The 14,461-nt window shown below is 42.9% G+C and overlaps 4 protein-coding genes across 4 annotated transcripts; 2 read left to right on the forward strand and 2 right to left on the reverse strand.

The window, feature by feature from the left end:
* Positions 1-2,395: 2,395 nt before the first annotated feature.
* EAE98_000070 (uncharacterized protein) lies at positions 2,396-2,662 on the forward strand (the record flags this gene model as incomplete). Its single annotated transcript, XM_038947688.1, has 2 exons — positions 2,396-2,404; positions 2,465-2,662. 2 exons carry the CDS (start codon positions 2,396-2,398, stop codon positions 2,660-2,662), a joined length of 207 nt encoding a protein of 68 aa, XP_038815365.1.
* Positions 2,663-3,044: 382 nt separating this feature from the next.
* EAE98_000071 (uncharacterized protein) lies at positions 3,045-3,491 on the reverse strand (the record flags this gene model as incomplete). Its single annotated transcript, XM_038947689.1, has 3 exons — positions 3,045-3,188; positions 3,242-3,253; positions 3,342-3,491. The coding sequence occupies 3 exons, from the start codon at positions 3,489-3,491 to the stop codon at positions 3,045-3,047; spliced, it is 306 nt and encodes a 101-aa protein (XP_038815366.1).
* Positions 3,492-5,754: 2,263 nt separating this feature from the next.
* On the forward strand, positions 5,755-7,439 carry EAE98_000072 (uncharacterized protein; the record flags this gene model as incomplete). The annotated part of the gene is made up of 4 exons (XM_038947690.1): positions 5,755-5,915; positions 6,085-6,331; positions 6,390-7,034; positions 7,086-7,439. The coding sequence occupies 4 exons, from the start codon at positions 5,755-5,757 to the stop codon at positions 7,437-7,439; spliced, it is 1,407 nt and encodes a 468-aa protein (XP_038815367.1).
* Positions 7,440-9,266: 1,827 nt separating this feature from the next.
* EAE98_000073 (uncharacterized protein) lies at positions 9,267-14,084 on the reverse strand (the record flags this gene model as incomplete). Its single annotated transcript, XM_038947691.1, has 14 exons — positions 9,267-9,951; positions 10,002-10,082; positions 10,137-10,570; positions 10,620-10,804; positions 10,864-10,979; positions 11,041-11,112; positions 11,164-11,362; positions 11,416-11,637; positions 11,705-11,867; positions 11,919-12,634; positions 12,692-12,925; positions 12,972-13,251; positions 13,297-13,523; positions 13,574-14,084. 14 exons carry the CDS (start codon positions 14,082-14,084, stop codon positions 9,267-9,269), a joined length of 4,125 nt encoding a protein of 1,374 aa, XP_038815368.1.
* Between the last annotated feature and the right edge of the window lie 377 nt (positions 14,085-14,461).

A 14,461-nucleotide genomic window follows, 5' to 3' on the forward strand; every position in this document is an offset into this window, starting at 1 on the left:
GCCCCTTTTTACCTTTTGATTCTCTACCCCAAGTGAGCTCGCTCGTACCATTAGTCCGCGACCATCAGATTGGTTCAAACCTAGCCAATGTCTTTTATATTGCTTACTTGCATCCTCGCATCTTATTACATTTTATACTCTATCACCATAATCATAATAAGGCATTTGCTTCGTCTTGGTTCTCTCGTTAGATCATACGTATACGTGCTTTCGGAGCATCTAACTATTGCGATCCTATCACCGTAGATGGATTGGACAAATTTAACCCTTTCAACAGTCCTTAATCTCAAGAATTGGGGAAAGAAAGTTCGAGCCCGGGGCTCTAAAGTTCTAGTGTGTTGCTTGCCAGATTTGGGTGCCACTTTGTTCATTTCCAGGCCGCGCGGGGAATTTTTCCTTCTACCTACGCTGTTTCCACTTCTGGGACTTGCAGGCGCTTCAGCCAAACAAATCATTCTGTCAATCTCTTTGTCTTCTTGCATCCACCCCATTGGTTTTAATCATCTTTTCAGTCTGGACTGTTCCAGATAATCTTTCCATAGAGTTTTTGCATAGCCACAGCCACGATCTCTCCTGCATAGAAGAGGAAACCAAAGGAACTCAAACTCCTCTAGCGAGCCGTACGAGCCACAAGTCGATCAACGGGAAGTTTACAGAGCCGAAACTCTAGGGCCAAAAGACTTCTCCTTAGTGGCGTTGTGGCAGATCCATCAACCTATCGCACCGGAGATGAGGTGCAAGCTTCATGCCTTATCATCTTAGACGCTTTAGACATTATGATCTCCAGAGAAACATGGCTCAACGGCACCACAACACATTAATCATAATTCGCGTAATACATCATAGGCTGACGCTGATATAGGTCAGGTATCGTTTTCGGTGCTGGGAGGATTTTCAGGGTGTGCTGGCTTGATTGCTCAGTGTGAAGAAATTTTTACCTAGCTGTTAACAGATGCTTGCATCCTCTGTCGTGTCACCTGCCGCGGCTCAGAATTCATTTTCTCCATACGTTCATATGCTCCAGAGCCCAGACTTGACTGCATACAGCATCAACCTAGCTACAATCTGCTAGTGAGATAATGAGATAATGAGATAATGGGATGATGGGATGATGGGATAATGGGGGGTGTTTCGATCATCCTTAGATACGAGCTCTCATAGGCTATTCAAGCGTCTACAAGTTCTACTGGCAAAAGCCTAGTCTACTGCAGTTGAATGAATTTTACTGCTTCTCATTGGATTATGACAATCGAGGGGGAAATGTGACCTTCGTTCTCGTGCGCACAGCCACAGCTATCACATTAGCTCCATGACGCTCTCGGACAAAGGCATCCATATGTACGAATCAGACGGGAGGTATGGATGGCACCATTATCGAGCTATGTGGCGTAGAGCTGTGGCGTAACTGATCAGTAATCTTTCTCCGGGATATTGTAATAATATCTTCCTAGCAGCTTTCACCCGCATCCACAAATGAATACCCTTCATTGAGATTACGTTCGACTCTCGAGTTTCTTTGGCTGCTCTTCCTTCTATCCTTGATGCTCTTCATACATTTCTTTTTTTTTTTACCTCGGAACCTCCGAACCCCTCCTTGTTGTGCCCTCATCCAAACCATAATTACCGTTTTCTCTTCAATCTCCATACGATACCACTAAATTTTAGTTCGATTCCCGTGCACCGCTGGCTTGGTGTCAAGCATGGAGCCGAGCACAAAAAGTGAACGGCCTAATAAGTGCTGCACTTGCATGAAACGGAATCCGCATCTAACCTACCTCAGAAACGCCAACGTGATACATCTCGCAGCTACGGCTTGATTAGACTACGTAAGCGTCTGTCTAATCGGTACATCCCGCCCTTATCCTTTTCAGCCTCTTCACTTTGCCAATTCTCTATGCGCGACATCTGGCCATCCTATAATCGTGGATTGTTGACTTTACGATATACCGGTAGGCATATATGCTATATACACTCTTGCAAGCAAGTTCACACGGATATGCACGGGCAGCATGGTGATCCGGGGTTTTCCGACCAGATGTATTTTATTGTCTAAGAGAAAGTCAAATACAGCGCGCAACATCTACCACAATCTAGATCTAGATGCAGCTTTCGCTTAAGACGTCGAGCTGTGGAAGCTTCGCGAAGAATATCCGTCCCCATCTTATCTCCTTCCTGCGATATGAGTTGTTCACTCCCAAAGTAGGTAGCGTCAAATTGTCGATACTGCATCTAGTCGATCAAAGGTACCGAAGGTACTGATATCAAGTGATTCCTGAGTGCGATGCATCTGCCGATTTGAATTTTCAAGCCATCAATCTTTTCCACGGGCACGCTTTACCACTACACCGCTGGTGGCGGTGGATAGAAAGATTTCAGCCACAAGCCGCCTTTAATTATGACCAGGGTAGGTTTTCAAGACATTTGCCCTATAGCAGTGGGTACTTGAACAATTCTCGACATCTAGAATACTCAAGCCTCGAGGATGTGCTCCAGAGAAGGAACGTTCCGCTGTCATTTTCGTAACAAACTCTTTTCAGCAGTCAAATTGCCACGTCAAGATTCGAGAGAGAGCATTATCGCCAATAATCACATTGTCACCGATATACAAGGCAAAAGTGCTCCCGTCAACAGTCTCTCGGCACCTATTACTTATCAGCCATGAGATCATCGCTCACAACAATATATAACAATATAAAACAAAGCACAGTACGGAGTACAAATGGCACATAGATTGATCAAAATGGATTCCTATTACTACAAATCCCACCTGAACCGAAGATTTTTTCATCCTTTCATCTTATTTTTGGAGATTTGTTTATTTATGTATTACGGATCTTCGATGTCATCGATATCTAATTCCTGAATAAGAGAGGATTTTCACCTCGTCTTATCCGCTCGCTGTTCCGCCCATTTAACTTTCTGAAGTGGTGACCCATATAAATGACGTCAACAATGCTTGTCTAATGGAGCACCTCGGATGTGCATACCCTTCAAAAGTGTTTGGGAAGATTGTTGTTGCTTATCCGTAGAAAATTGGTTCCAAGTTACGATGCGGATGAATTCCACGAGCCTTCTACTGCAATGCTAATAACTCCCAATGTGTTCTCTTGTAAGACTGTGGAGGACCCTGCGGTCTTACTCTTGCTCTTACCAGCGCCGTTATCAATCTTTTCCATCATCCGTAATACCTGAATTTGATCAACACGACTTTCGGCTTCACCGAGAAAGGGACTTTGCATACATCATTGACATTCTATGTGTGGCCTTAGTAGTTAATCAGCCCAGATCAAAGTACATGATGAACATCGCTGTTGTCATTTGGTGACACTGCAGACAGTCACGATGTATGGACGGAAAATCGGCACAAGTCGGTTGGGTTGCATGTCTTTAGACCCCGAATTTTGATTCTTGGCAATAGTTTGCATAGGAAGTCTTGTCGAATCATCTTGAATAGAGGTAACAGCCCAGGCTTTAGGATCATACGAGTCCATGTTGTTTGCTTGGGAATCGGGACTCGGAACAGGAAGTCTCTTGCGTGGGTGGAATCCGGTGGCGGGAGGGTGGAGGAACTTCCTCTATGTTCGCATTACATCTCATCTGAGTCAAGATACTCAGAAGAAAGCAATGTACAGTATTACTCTCCAAGACTGGGAATTATCTTTTCTTTGATTACAGTCAGAGTCCAAGCTTCAAACATCGTACGAGATCTGTTATCTTTTTCGATGATAGGACTCGGAACACAAGAACTCTTCCCCTTTCCCAGCCCTGGTACCATTATAGTCAGACACTGGGCCTCGAACATGTGCTCGGGCCATCCTCGAATGGGATTTCCTCAGGAAGCTGTCTGGGTTTCATCTATGAGAAATCTGAGAAGAGAATGAAACGAAAACATTGGTCTCTTGACAAGACTTAAGAATGCATTCATTACAATGTTCTATTGCCGTTGTTAGTTTGATCGAGTAGCTACAAAGAGGGACGGCCCGCGAGCGAGTTTAGTATATCCGCAACTACCTGTTTTTATGAATTTGCTTGGCATTTGGCAAGCTGGCGTTTCAGAACCACTTTGTTTCAGACTGAGTTACTTTACTTTTTGTCAAGGTGTCAATAGTCCGGAGTGCAGTCCAAATAAGAGCTGCGAGTACTGGAAATACTGTTGATAATTATGAATGGACTTTCAACTTTCAAGAATCCAAAATTCCAAACGCTCCAAATTATACATAGGAATTTAACACACGTTTTTCGTTTTTCATGGCATCAAGAATATTTCGCTCTCTAACTACAGTCTAGAAGGCTGAGAAGCCTTCATCTCCCCATCATCACTAGATATAGAGGTGTTATATCCTTTCTTTCTTCTTCTGTTGAACTATCTACATCGTTTTCATTGACTGCCGGGTGATGAATTAATGTCGCAACTTCCTCACTTGCAATTTCTCAGACGGTCATGAAAGTCGAGGATATTATCAAGCAGCAACAGCTTGATTCTTTCATTCGAGCCCTCCTTCTATATACGTGGAAGTGACAGAATATATCTCTCCCTTGAGCCGACTATTTTCCCTGTCCAACTAACGGGCCTACTCAATGACAGTCACGCGCAAAGAGCCAGGTGGTCACATCTAGGAACGGCTTTGCGGCCGGTTACAATATAGTGACCCTTGATTCAACTGGGCTGCATACTTAACCCAAGTCGAAATACCCGGAGCTTGGAGGTCCACTTGCAAATTAAATCTTGGAGTTGGCCGCTTGATACAGTCTAGTCAACGTGAACTAACATGCATAATAATCTACTATAGGAAGAGAACGATGGGGTAGGTCAACCTCATCACGGGAGTTCTTTACAAATCCGCTCACGGTTAAATTCAAGAACTTCCAGAACCGGGGAAATACGTAAGAAAGATGTCCAGCAAATACTAAATAGGTAAGGGACTCTATAAGTTTCGAGAACGGTGACAGTAAATGGCAATTTCAAGAATGTGGTACAAATCATCTATGGCTGCTGATACTAGGAAGCTCAAATCCTCGATACAGATCTCGAAAGCAGTCTAAAACATGTAAGTCTCGTTATGAAGTCATTTGGACTCCAGGCGGCACAGTTTTGGGGAGGTCACCAGGGCTCATTACGATGGTTTGGGAACTGTGAGCAATGAAGACCTCATCTAGATGGAACAGGGACAGTTCCGCTTAACGCTTTTTTCTACGGAGAAAACTCATATAATGTAGATGTTGTGAATTATCCAAAAACTGAACATGATTAATGTATTGAAATTGAATTAGATGTCAAGATGTTGTTCTCGAATTATGACTAGAAGGTAATAACCGAGCGGGAGTCATGGCGTACAGGAAGAAAAAAGTTTGGTTTGATATATTCGATAATTTGGTTTCAATTTCGCACGGTTAATCGTGTAGATGATAAACACGACAGTGTCATATCAATCTGTCTTCTTGTTGTTTCTTCAAATATTCAGTTACTTCAGAAGTTTATATCCTCGAATTTGCGAGATTTAAACGCACCAATCTTTCCTTTTAGATGTTGCACCTGTTGTGATCATTTCACCCTATCGGCTCCTTATCGTAAGGCCCCTAAAATAAACGTCACTCCCGTACCAAGGATTTCTCCATCTTAAGCATCCACCTGCTGTACAACCAACCAACCTTCAATCACCAAATTTGAAAATCGTTTCCTCCCTTCAAGTCTCTGCTCGACATACCAGAATAATATAAGATTCTCTAATTGTTATTTAATCCGCATCTTCAAATATGGCATCTACATCCTCGGGTTCCTCCGCATTTAATCCTTCACCTGCTGCATCGACGGCCCCCTCAACTGCCTCCGAGTCGTTACCTACATCCTCCGCGGTAGCGGAGAAACCACCAGATGATGGCTCAAAACTTAAGATGTTCTTGGGCATTCTGCGAAAGTAAGTTGATATATTTCTGCGCATCTTTGCTAGGAGATGTTCACAAAAACCACACCGCTATCAATGCAACAAAATGTGGCTTCAGCCTCTCAAGCAACCTGTGGACATTTCGCAGATATCTATACGTTTCGGATGGTCATGACTGACATTTCTTTCTCTTTTCTCATAGGTTTATTGGAGTGGCAGATATTGCTTCCGTTCGATTTAGTTTGCCGGCCCAGCTATTAGAACCAACGCCTAATCTCGAGTATTGGAATTACCTCGATCAACCGAATACATTTGTGGCAATAGGAGACTCGGATGATCCATTAGATAGAATGTTGGAAGTCATGCGATTTTGGTTTACGAAGGATCTGAAATATGTGAAAGGCAAACCTTGCAAGCCATACAATTCTACTCTTGGGGAATTTTTTAGGGTAAGCAGCTGCAGCTAAATGGAAAGGTCAAAGTGGGGAATACTGATCTCTCGAACAGTGTAATTGGGAAGTCGAGGATTCGCAACCGGCTATAGAGACGGGAAAATTAAGCACGACGAGTGCTTCGTCTTCGAAGAAGGCTACTCCTATGTCATCGACCAATGCGTCGAATGTCACAATTCCCAAGCCGAAATCGGGCAAAAAAGTTCGAGTATCGTATCTGACGGAACAAACTTCGCATCATCCACCCGTCTCCGCATTTTATGTCGATTGTCCGGAAAAGGGTATCTCGGCCCGGGGTTTCGATCAAATATCGGCAAAGTTCACTGGAACGAGTATCAAGGTTACACCAGGGGAGCACAATTTGGGTATCTTCATTAATATTGAGAGGAGAGACAACGAGCAATACCAGCTCACACATCCAGCCGCCCATCTTGGGGGGCTTTTGCGTGGAACTTTAAGTGTTACCGTAGGAGACCAGTGCTACATCAGTTGCGCTCAGACGAAGATCAAGACAATCTTACATTATGTTGAAGAAGGATGGTTAGGGAAAACGCAGAACAAAGTGGAGGGAGTTGTTTTCCGCTACGATCCAGACAATGATAATAAGACTAGGATCAAAGATGTTCCTGATAAAGATGTATTAGCAAGAGTATCTGGAAATTGGAAGGACAAGCTATACTTCAGTTTGGGGCCGAAGGGCGTAAGTATTCCATTTCATAAAATCAGACAGCTACTGACTGGACGTTATTAGGACAATCAAATTCTCCTGATAGATCTCGCGCCTCTTCAAGTAGCACCAAAGATCATCCCGCCAACAGAAAAACAGCTACCAAATGAATCTCTCAAGTTCTGGTCAGGCGTCACAGAAGCCATTCACGGTCGACAATTTGCCCGGGCAACAGCCCTCAAACAAGAATTAGAAGAAAGGCAAAGAGAGAAAGCTAAACAACGACAAGAACAAGGCGTTGATTGGCAACCGAGATTCTTCACAGGTTCGGTTACACCTTTAGGTAAACCGGATTTGACGGCCGATGGAAAAGAGGTTCTACACATGTTACAGCAGGGAGAATGGGATTTGAAGGAGAATGAAGTCACAGGTGCTTAGAATTCATGCTCCGGATGAGATAGCATTTTTCTTTCTTTCTGATAACTGGATTGGTCTTGGATGATACGAAAGGAAACGAGATAGCTCTTTGTTGATACTCTCGATACTTGATACGTATACACATACATTATTACATCACATACATGAATAGGAGAAGAAGGGAAAGGAGATGGCGATGTGGGATTCGTTGCTTTAGTTCGTTACTTTGTCGGATACGGGGTTCGGGGAGCTTATATTTTGAGCACATAACATAGACGATTCCTTCTGGTTGGTTGTGGAAATTGTGTGGTTGGGGATAGAGAGCAAGGGGAAGAAGCGGAGAGGGCGGGGTGAACTAGGAGTGGGAGTGGGAGTGGGGTAGAAGTGAGCACGGAGTAGAGAGTGGAGAGCGGAGAGTAAAGGAAGAATTTGAATATACAGTTGGGGTATACAATACACACATACACATACTATACCAGAATCATATTTTGTTATTAAGAAATTAGGAGTGTTTTGAATGTTTTGGTGTTTTTGTTTAGTGATTGTGATACCTTTTTTCTCTCGCTTTTTTGCAAGGGGGAGTTTCAGTTGCAGTGAAAGTAGATAAAGATGGTTTTGACGAAAATTTGGGTGTAGCTAAGGGACAGAACAGAATTGATCGTGAAACACATTATTTATGTAGATCATATGATATAATCTCACTCGATTATTTGCAGAGCTGAAGTATGACACTTGTGTTTGTTGGTTGTGTGATGGGGTTTTGGAGGAGGGGGGTTGGTGTTGTGAGAGGAGATGGAAGGGGGAGAGAAGGGGGAGAGATTGGAGTTGTTTCTTATGATGTTTGTGGTTGATTCCTGTATTGTGATTGATTCCTGTGTTGTGGGGAAATTTTGTGAATTGTGCGTGAATGGATGGATGGGTGGGTGGATGGGTTTGAGGATCTTGGGGGGAGGGAGAGGTGGTTTGTTGGTGTGGATTTGTTGGTGTGGATGGGTAGGGGGATGGGGGATGTGCTGTGGGTGGTTTGATGATTAGGTGGGTGGTGAGTGGTTTTGAGTTTTGAGTTTTGAGGGTTTTGAGTTTTTGGTGATGGAGGGAGGGGAGGGGAGATGGGAAGGGAAATAGGAAGAGAAGGGAAAGAAAATGATTATTTAAATTAGGAAAATGAGTATATATAAGTATTTACATTTTGTATATATGAAAAATAATCTTTCAATATCTATTTAAATATAAATACAAAGCTTGTTATAGTCAGTTTGCTCTTTTTTGAACTAGTGTATATTGGATCTTAGATTTTGAATCTTGGATCTTAGATTAGAGGATTATAGATTTATAAATATATGGCATAAGAGAGAATTTATAATACAATCTAGACAAGTTTTTATATTGAGATATATTGATGGAGAGGAGGAGAGGAGAGGGGAGATGAGGGGAAAGGAGATGAGATGGATTGTATATATTTATAATTTGGATATATGAAAGATGATCTTTAATACTTATAAATACAAAGGTTGTTGTAGTTAGTGTGCTCTTTTTTGAGCTGATGTATATTATATCTTGGATCTTTGATTGGAGGAGTATAGATGTATAAATATATGGTATAAGAGAGAACTTTTGATATGGTTTAGACGGGTTTTTGTATTGAGATATGTTGATGGAAGTGATAGGATAACAACAATCTTAAGGTCAAAAATATCTTCCTGATCGGTTAGACTAAAGAGACTCTGAAGTTCTAAATTTAGATTCCACTACTTGAGTAGTATCCAAACTAACATCGCTCATCTACTTTTAAAAATAGCAACAAAAACTTTTCCCTCCAATCTCAAGCATCATGGCAAGAAAGCCCGTTCAGTCTAATCTCCCAAGTCTTTCTAATGTCCCCGGATTCAGATCCGTAATAACTTCCTGCAATCTCCCATTGCTCAATAATACCACCACTACTCTTCCAGACTCTGTATGCTTCGCTAATACTTCAATTCGATGCGCTACACATATAACCGTATGTCCTTTTTGGGTGAACTCATCGTCGATAATACCGTGGATGATTGATTCGGTAACGGAGTCTAGAGAAGAAGTCACTTCATCTAATAACACGACGGGTTTGCGACCAAGATGTTGAGCTGTCTGGGCTTTGACAAAAGCGCGACAGAGTGCAAGGAGTTGGCCTTGGCCGACCGATAGCTCGGGGAATAATGAGAGGGGTTTGTCGAGAATCGGGTGGTAGTTGTATGGTGTGCTGTCTGATGCTGTTCCCGAGATATCGTCTGTTCCAGCTGCTCCTTGCAAAAAGGACCAGAGCTCTGTTCTTTTTAACGAGGCGATTAAAGTTTCGTTGGATAATGAGGTATCTGGATCTAAATTGGACCGTAAGGTTTCGTTTGATAGAAGTAATGGATCTTGCGAGACGGTGATGAAACAACGTTGCCGAAGAATATCAAGCCCAACTTTCTTGATGTCAACGTCGTCTAGCATGATCTGGCCAGATTGTAACTCAAGAATTCGTAGGAGCGTCAAGAGAAGAGTGCTTTTGCCACTAATTTGAAAGTTAGTTTGTGGTGAATTTGGTGAAGTGGAATCACGAACCTGCCTGTACGTCCACAGACGATAATCTTCTGGCCTGAGGTGATACTCAGACTTAGGTTTTTGAGAGCTGCTGAGTTGGATCTAAGTATTGCTCTAGTTAGCTAGCAGATTCAAGAACTCACTGGGACTACATACAGGTAAGATGCAGTGATATTCTTGAACTCAACATTCCCTTTCGACGGCCAGGATTCCACAGGCTCCAAGGTCTGAGCCATTCCACCCTCAAGAGGTGTCATATGTTCAAGTGTCTTCAAGCGAGCAATCGCCCCAAGAGAAATTTCTAATGTCGTCCAGCTCTCTACGAGTTTCAATAAGGTTGTGTTTGCCACAAGCATAATATTGAGCGCGATTCCAACTTGTGCACCACTAACACGATCGCGATATGCTACTGCTAAAGCGATAACACTGGTCGCGACAGCAGCTGCTAGAAGATCCAGGACGACATTGAGCCATCTCTGAAGACACAGAAGGAGAAATTCGGGACGCTGAGCGTTGTCCACACTTGTGATATTATCTTCGATTACTGCATTTGACCAGCCAAATGAGCGTATTGTTTCGAGACCCTCGACCTACAATCGTCAGAAAGAGGAATATCAGTTGTGCGAAGATCATACATACAGATTCTAAGAAACTTGAGAAAACTCCTGCCCTAGCCTCTAGCTCTAGGAAACGAAGTTGCCTAGATGTTCGGAGATAGACTTTTTGGACGACGTAGACAACAAGTACACAAGCTGGTAGGGATACTGTGAGCCACTTCTGGGCAACGAAAAGTAGTATGACTTGCATCTGGAGCTTGAAAATCTCTGCATTTGTTAGAAAGCTTCAGACAATTTGAGAATAGAAAGTTCGATGATAGTCTTACGAGTTATAATGGTTTGAAGGGCTGGTGGCAACTGCTTGTCCACTAGCTGGATATCTTGACTGAACCTATTCAAGATGGAACCATTGCCGGTTTGGGAGAAAAATGATAAAGATGCGCTAATAATCATCAGTCTCTCCTATAATATCCGATCATCTTCTGTAGAGAAGGGGCACTGACCTCGTTACGATATGTAACAGTCGTTCGTGTATTCGGAATCCAGATTGCGATGCCAATTGTATGAGAACGATCCTAGAACGTGTTCAATGACTACAAGCTCATAGAAGTTTGCGAGGAACTTACCACATCTGAATGCTTGTCGTGATCCATGACATGAATGACAGAAACAAAAATCCAAGGACCCAAAATAGTGTATTTCCACCATCTGACTCGGTCCAAAACTGTAAATAGTATTGGGGGATGGTAATGAAGAAGGCATATGCTGCTGTGCAGGCGATAATGAGAAAAAGATTCTTTGAGCCGACAAAGTTTAGATAGTATCCTACGCTTATATCAATTTCATTTTCAACGCTGTTAAAGAAGGAAGAGGCTTACCATACAGAGCCGAGTCTCCGCTCCGTCTTGAAAGGTCAATTTCAGCTTCGTCTTTTGCTCGAACCTGGGCGCTAAGTCTTGCAAAAGCTGCCGCCACTGCGGCGTTATCTTTGACGTGGTTTCCAGAAGAGAACTTTGCTATAGAGCCAGCTTTGATTTTGATACTTTGCCAACTACCTTGGTCTGTGATTCCATGGTCCCCCAGAACAACAACATGATCTGCTGATTGAAAGTACTGAGCTATTCTACGGTAAGAACTTGAGCTGATGGAAAGCCAAAGGAAACTCACTAGAATTAGAAACTAGTATGACAGTAATCTTCAACCGCTTTACTAGACCACTGGATCCGAATAAGTTATCAAATATGGTTCGCTCAGTATCACCATCTAACCCGCTAAAAGTGTCATCTAGTAATAATATGTCCGACCTTGAGAATAATGCGCGTGCTAGTGTCTACAGTTGTTAGTTTAGTGCATACCTACCTTGTCATTTTTGGGAACATACCACACGCTGTCTTTGACCTCCAGACAAATTGAGTCCTCTGCTACCAATTTGTGTCTTATCCCCATCTGGCAAGGTATCGAAATCATGAGTGAGACAACACATTTCTGTAACAGTATTGTACCATTCCTCATTTTCTTGATTAATAGCTCCATCTATATCATTAGCACCGTAAATAACTTCTTTGATACTACCGCTTGGTAGCCAGGGTCTTTGAGCACAGTATGCTATCTTTTTTGTTGATAAAGAAATTGATCCCCGGGCAGGTATTACTTCTCCAATTATAGTGCGCAATAAAGTTGATTTACCGCAACCGGTGGGACCCGAGATTATAACGAAAGATTTTGCGCGCACTTCAATGTTGATATTGTCAAGAATTGTCTGTTTATCACCCATTCTCAACTGTTGAATTTGAATTGCGAGACTGGGTTTTGTGGCATGGTTAGATGCTACTTCATTTTGAGTAATTCTTGGCACTACTCCACGATTGTTTTGCAAAGATGGGCGGAGCAAGAACGATTGAATTCTTTCAAAACCAGCAAAAGCCGCCACTACACGCGGTACAATTGTCATGACCATATTTGCTGGGTGGGTAATCATACTCAAGATTGCCATGGTTGGGAATGCAGTCGTGGGATCCAGCTTAATTCCATTGGCCTGTGATATAGCGGCAAATAGAGCCAGTGTAATCGCTGGAGAAAATATTCCCAGTGCATTGGCTACATTCTCGTTAGTACAATGTAAGTATCAGGACTTATACATCACTGTTGACTAACCGGATGCGTTGTAATATACCATGACCCATCGAAGCTTCGAGGCCACCCATAGTTCTTCTTTTCGAAGTTGCTGCACTCGGTAGGTAAGATTATGTTGGAGTCCAATCATCTTAACGACCTTCATGGAACTTATCAATGAACTGGTAGCTCCTATACGACTTTGCGTTGCAGTATTCCAAGCTTTTTGACGAGGTTGTAAATGCTTCGCAACAAATCGACTCATGTGTGAACATACTAGCAAACTTAGCATCATGTCAAGAGATTGGATTAAAGTACTGACAATAAATAAGGAAAAGTGGAAGAGGCCAGATCCAGCCAACTTGGATAGCGAGAAGCCCTACACCTATGAAAACTTCAATGACTTGAGCCCAGGTCTCGTGAACCATTTCAGCGATTCCGTCCAGACTATCTGCATCTGTACTCATAAGTGTGGTCGCCTCGCCATTGTCATAAGCAATGCTGGGAGACTCCATAGTCTTTGCATGGATTAACCCCACAAGAGCCCCTCTGGTAATGAGCTTCAATCTATTTATGCGGTGCTGGTACACAGCTGTTGATAACTGAGCGTATTAGCGTGTGAAAGGAGAACAGAGACTGGCACTTACAGCAAGGCCAACGTAAATAGCCACGGCCGATACAATAAGCCAAAAACCACGGCTACTTTCTTCTTCGATAGAATGGGCCACGACATATTCGATGGACTCTTTTATTAAAAGGGGTTGAGAATACCGGAAGGCGATCAAGGATAGTCGCGGTACGACGGCAGCCAAAAATGGGTGCTTCAAGCATCTCATCAACGCCAAAGCTAGGCTATACTTTGTCTCGGGCTTGGCTAGTTTTGTGAGAAGAAAGAAAACAATTACTTTGAGTATCTCGACTAACCTCGACGGGACCATGTTTGAAGCATTTCCTTCCTTGTAAACTCTGGCTTCATATCTTGACTGAGAGGTGGCAAATCTTGGTCAATGAGAAGATTTGTGTATCCTTGAAACAAGATGGGGTTGATCCAAGTGTATAGCACCCTATTCAGCACGCCATATGATTCTTCTGGGGATTGAAGATTGCTAGAGTTGCTAAGTGAAGGGCGTTTATCACAGCTCTCGAGTATTAAAAGAGCTGAGTGTATGACACACCGAGCAAGTACTGGCTGTGAGGCTCTAGAAAATGCCCAAACTTTCGGGGGCATTGTAAGAAAAAGAACATCGCATATGATTGATGGCACAAAATAAAGAATAGCTAAATCTGACGGCTTCAGAGATCGCTTGATCTCAAGCACCAAAAGCAGACTCAACCCAAATGCAGCACCTGATGAAGCTAGTAGAGAGATAACGAGAAGAATTTCACGCTTCGCATGTACGGCAACAACATAAGCCAGTAGAAGAAAAGACAACATTATCGCAAGGGTCTATGGTCGTTATTGGTATTGTGAGTTAGGCTATAGAAAGGAGACGAGTACTGACTGCTTTTAAGCGTCCTTGCCATCTCAAGACATTTTTTGCGCGAGAAGAACGCAGCTGCCAAATTTTGGCAGGCAAAAACAAGATAAATACTACGGCACATATTGCAGACATGACATTGACAACGTCTGAAGACTTCACGAGATTGTCTTGCGAGAAATGCCTCATGAGAGTAGGTTCGAAATTCAAGGCATTCTTGTGCCAGAATAAATTCATGACGGGAAGCTGTTCCATGTACTCAATAGACTTGTGACCTGATGGTAATGAGGAGGTCAAAAATATTATGTTTAAAGCGCGCCAGAGTAGCTACGGC

The sequence above is a fragment of the Botrytis deweyae genome (genome assembly GCF_014898535.1).
Source record: "Botrytis deweyae strain B1 chromosome Unknown BDEW_001, whole genome shotgun sequence".
Taxonomy (NCBI): Eukaryota; Fungi; Ascomycota; class Leotiomycetes; order Helotiales; family Sclerotiniaceae; genus Botrytis; species Botrytis deweyae.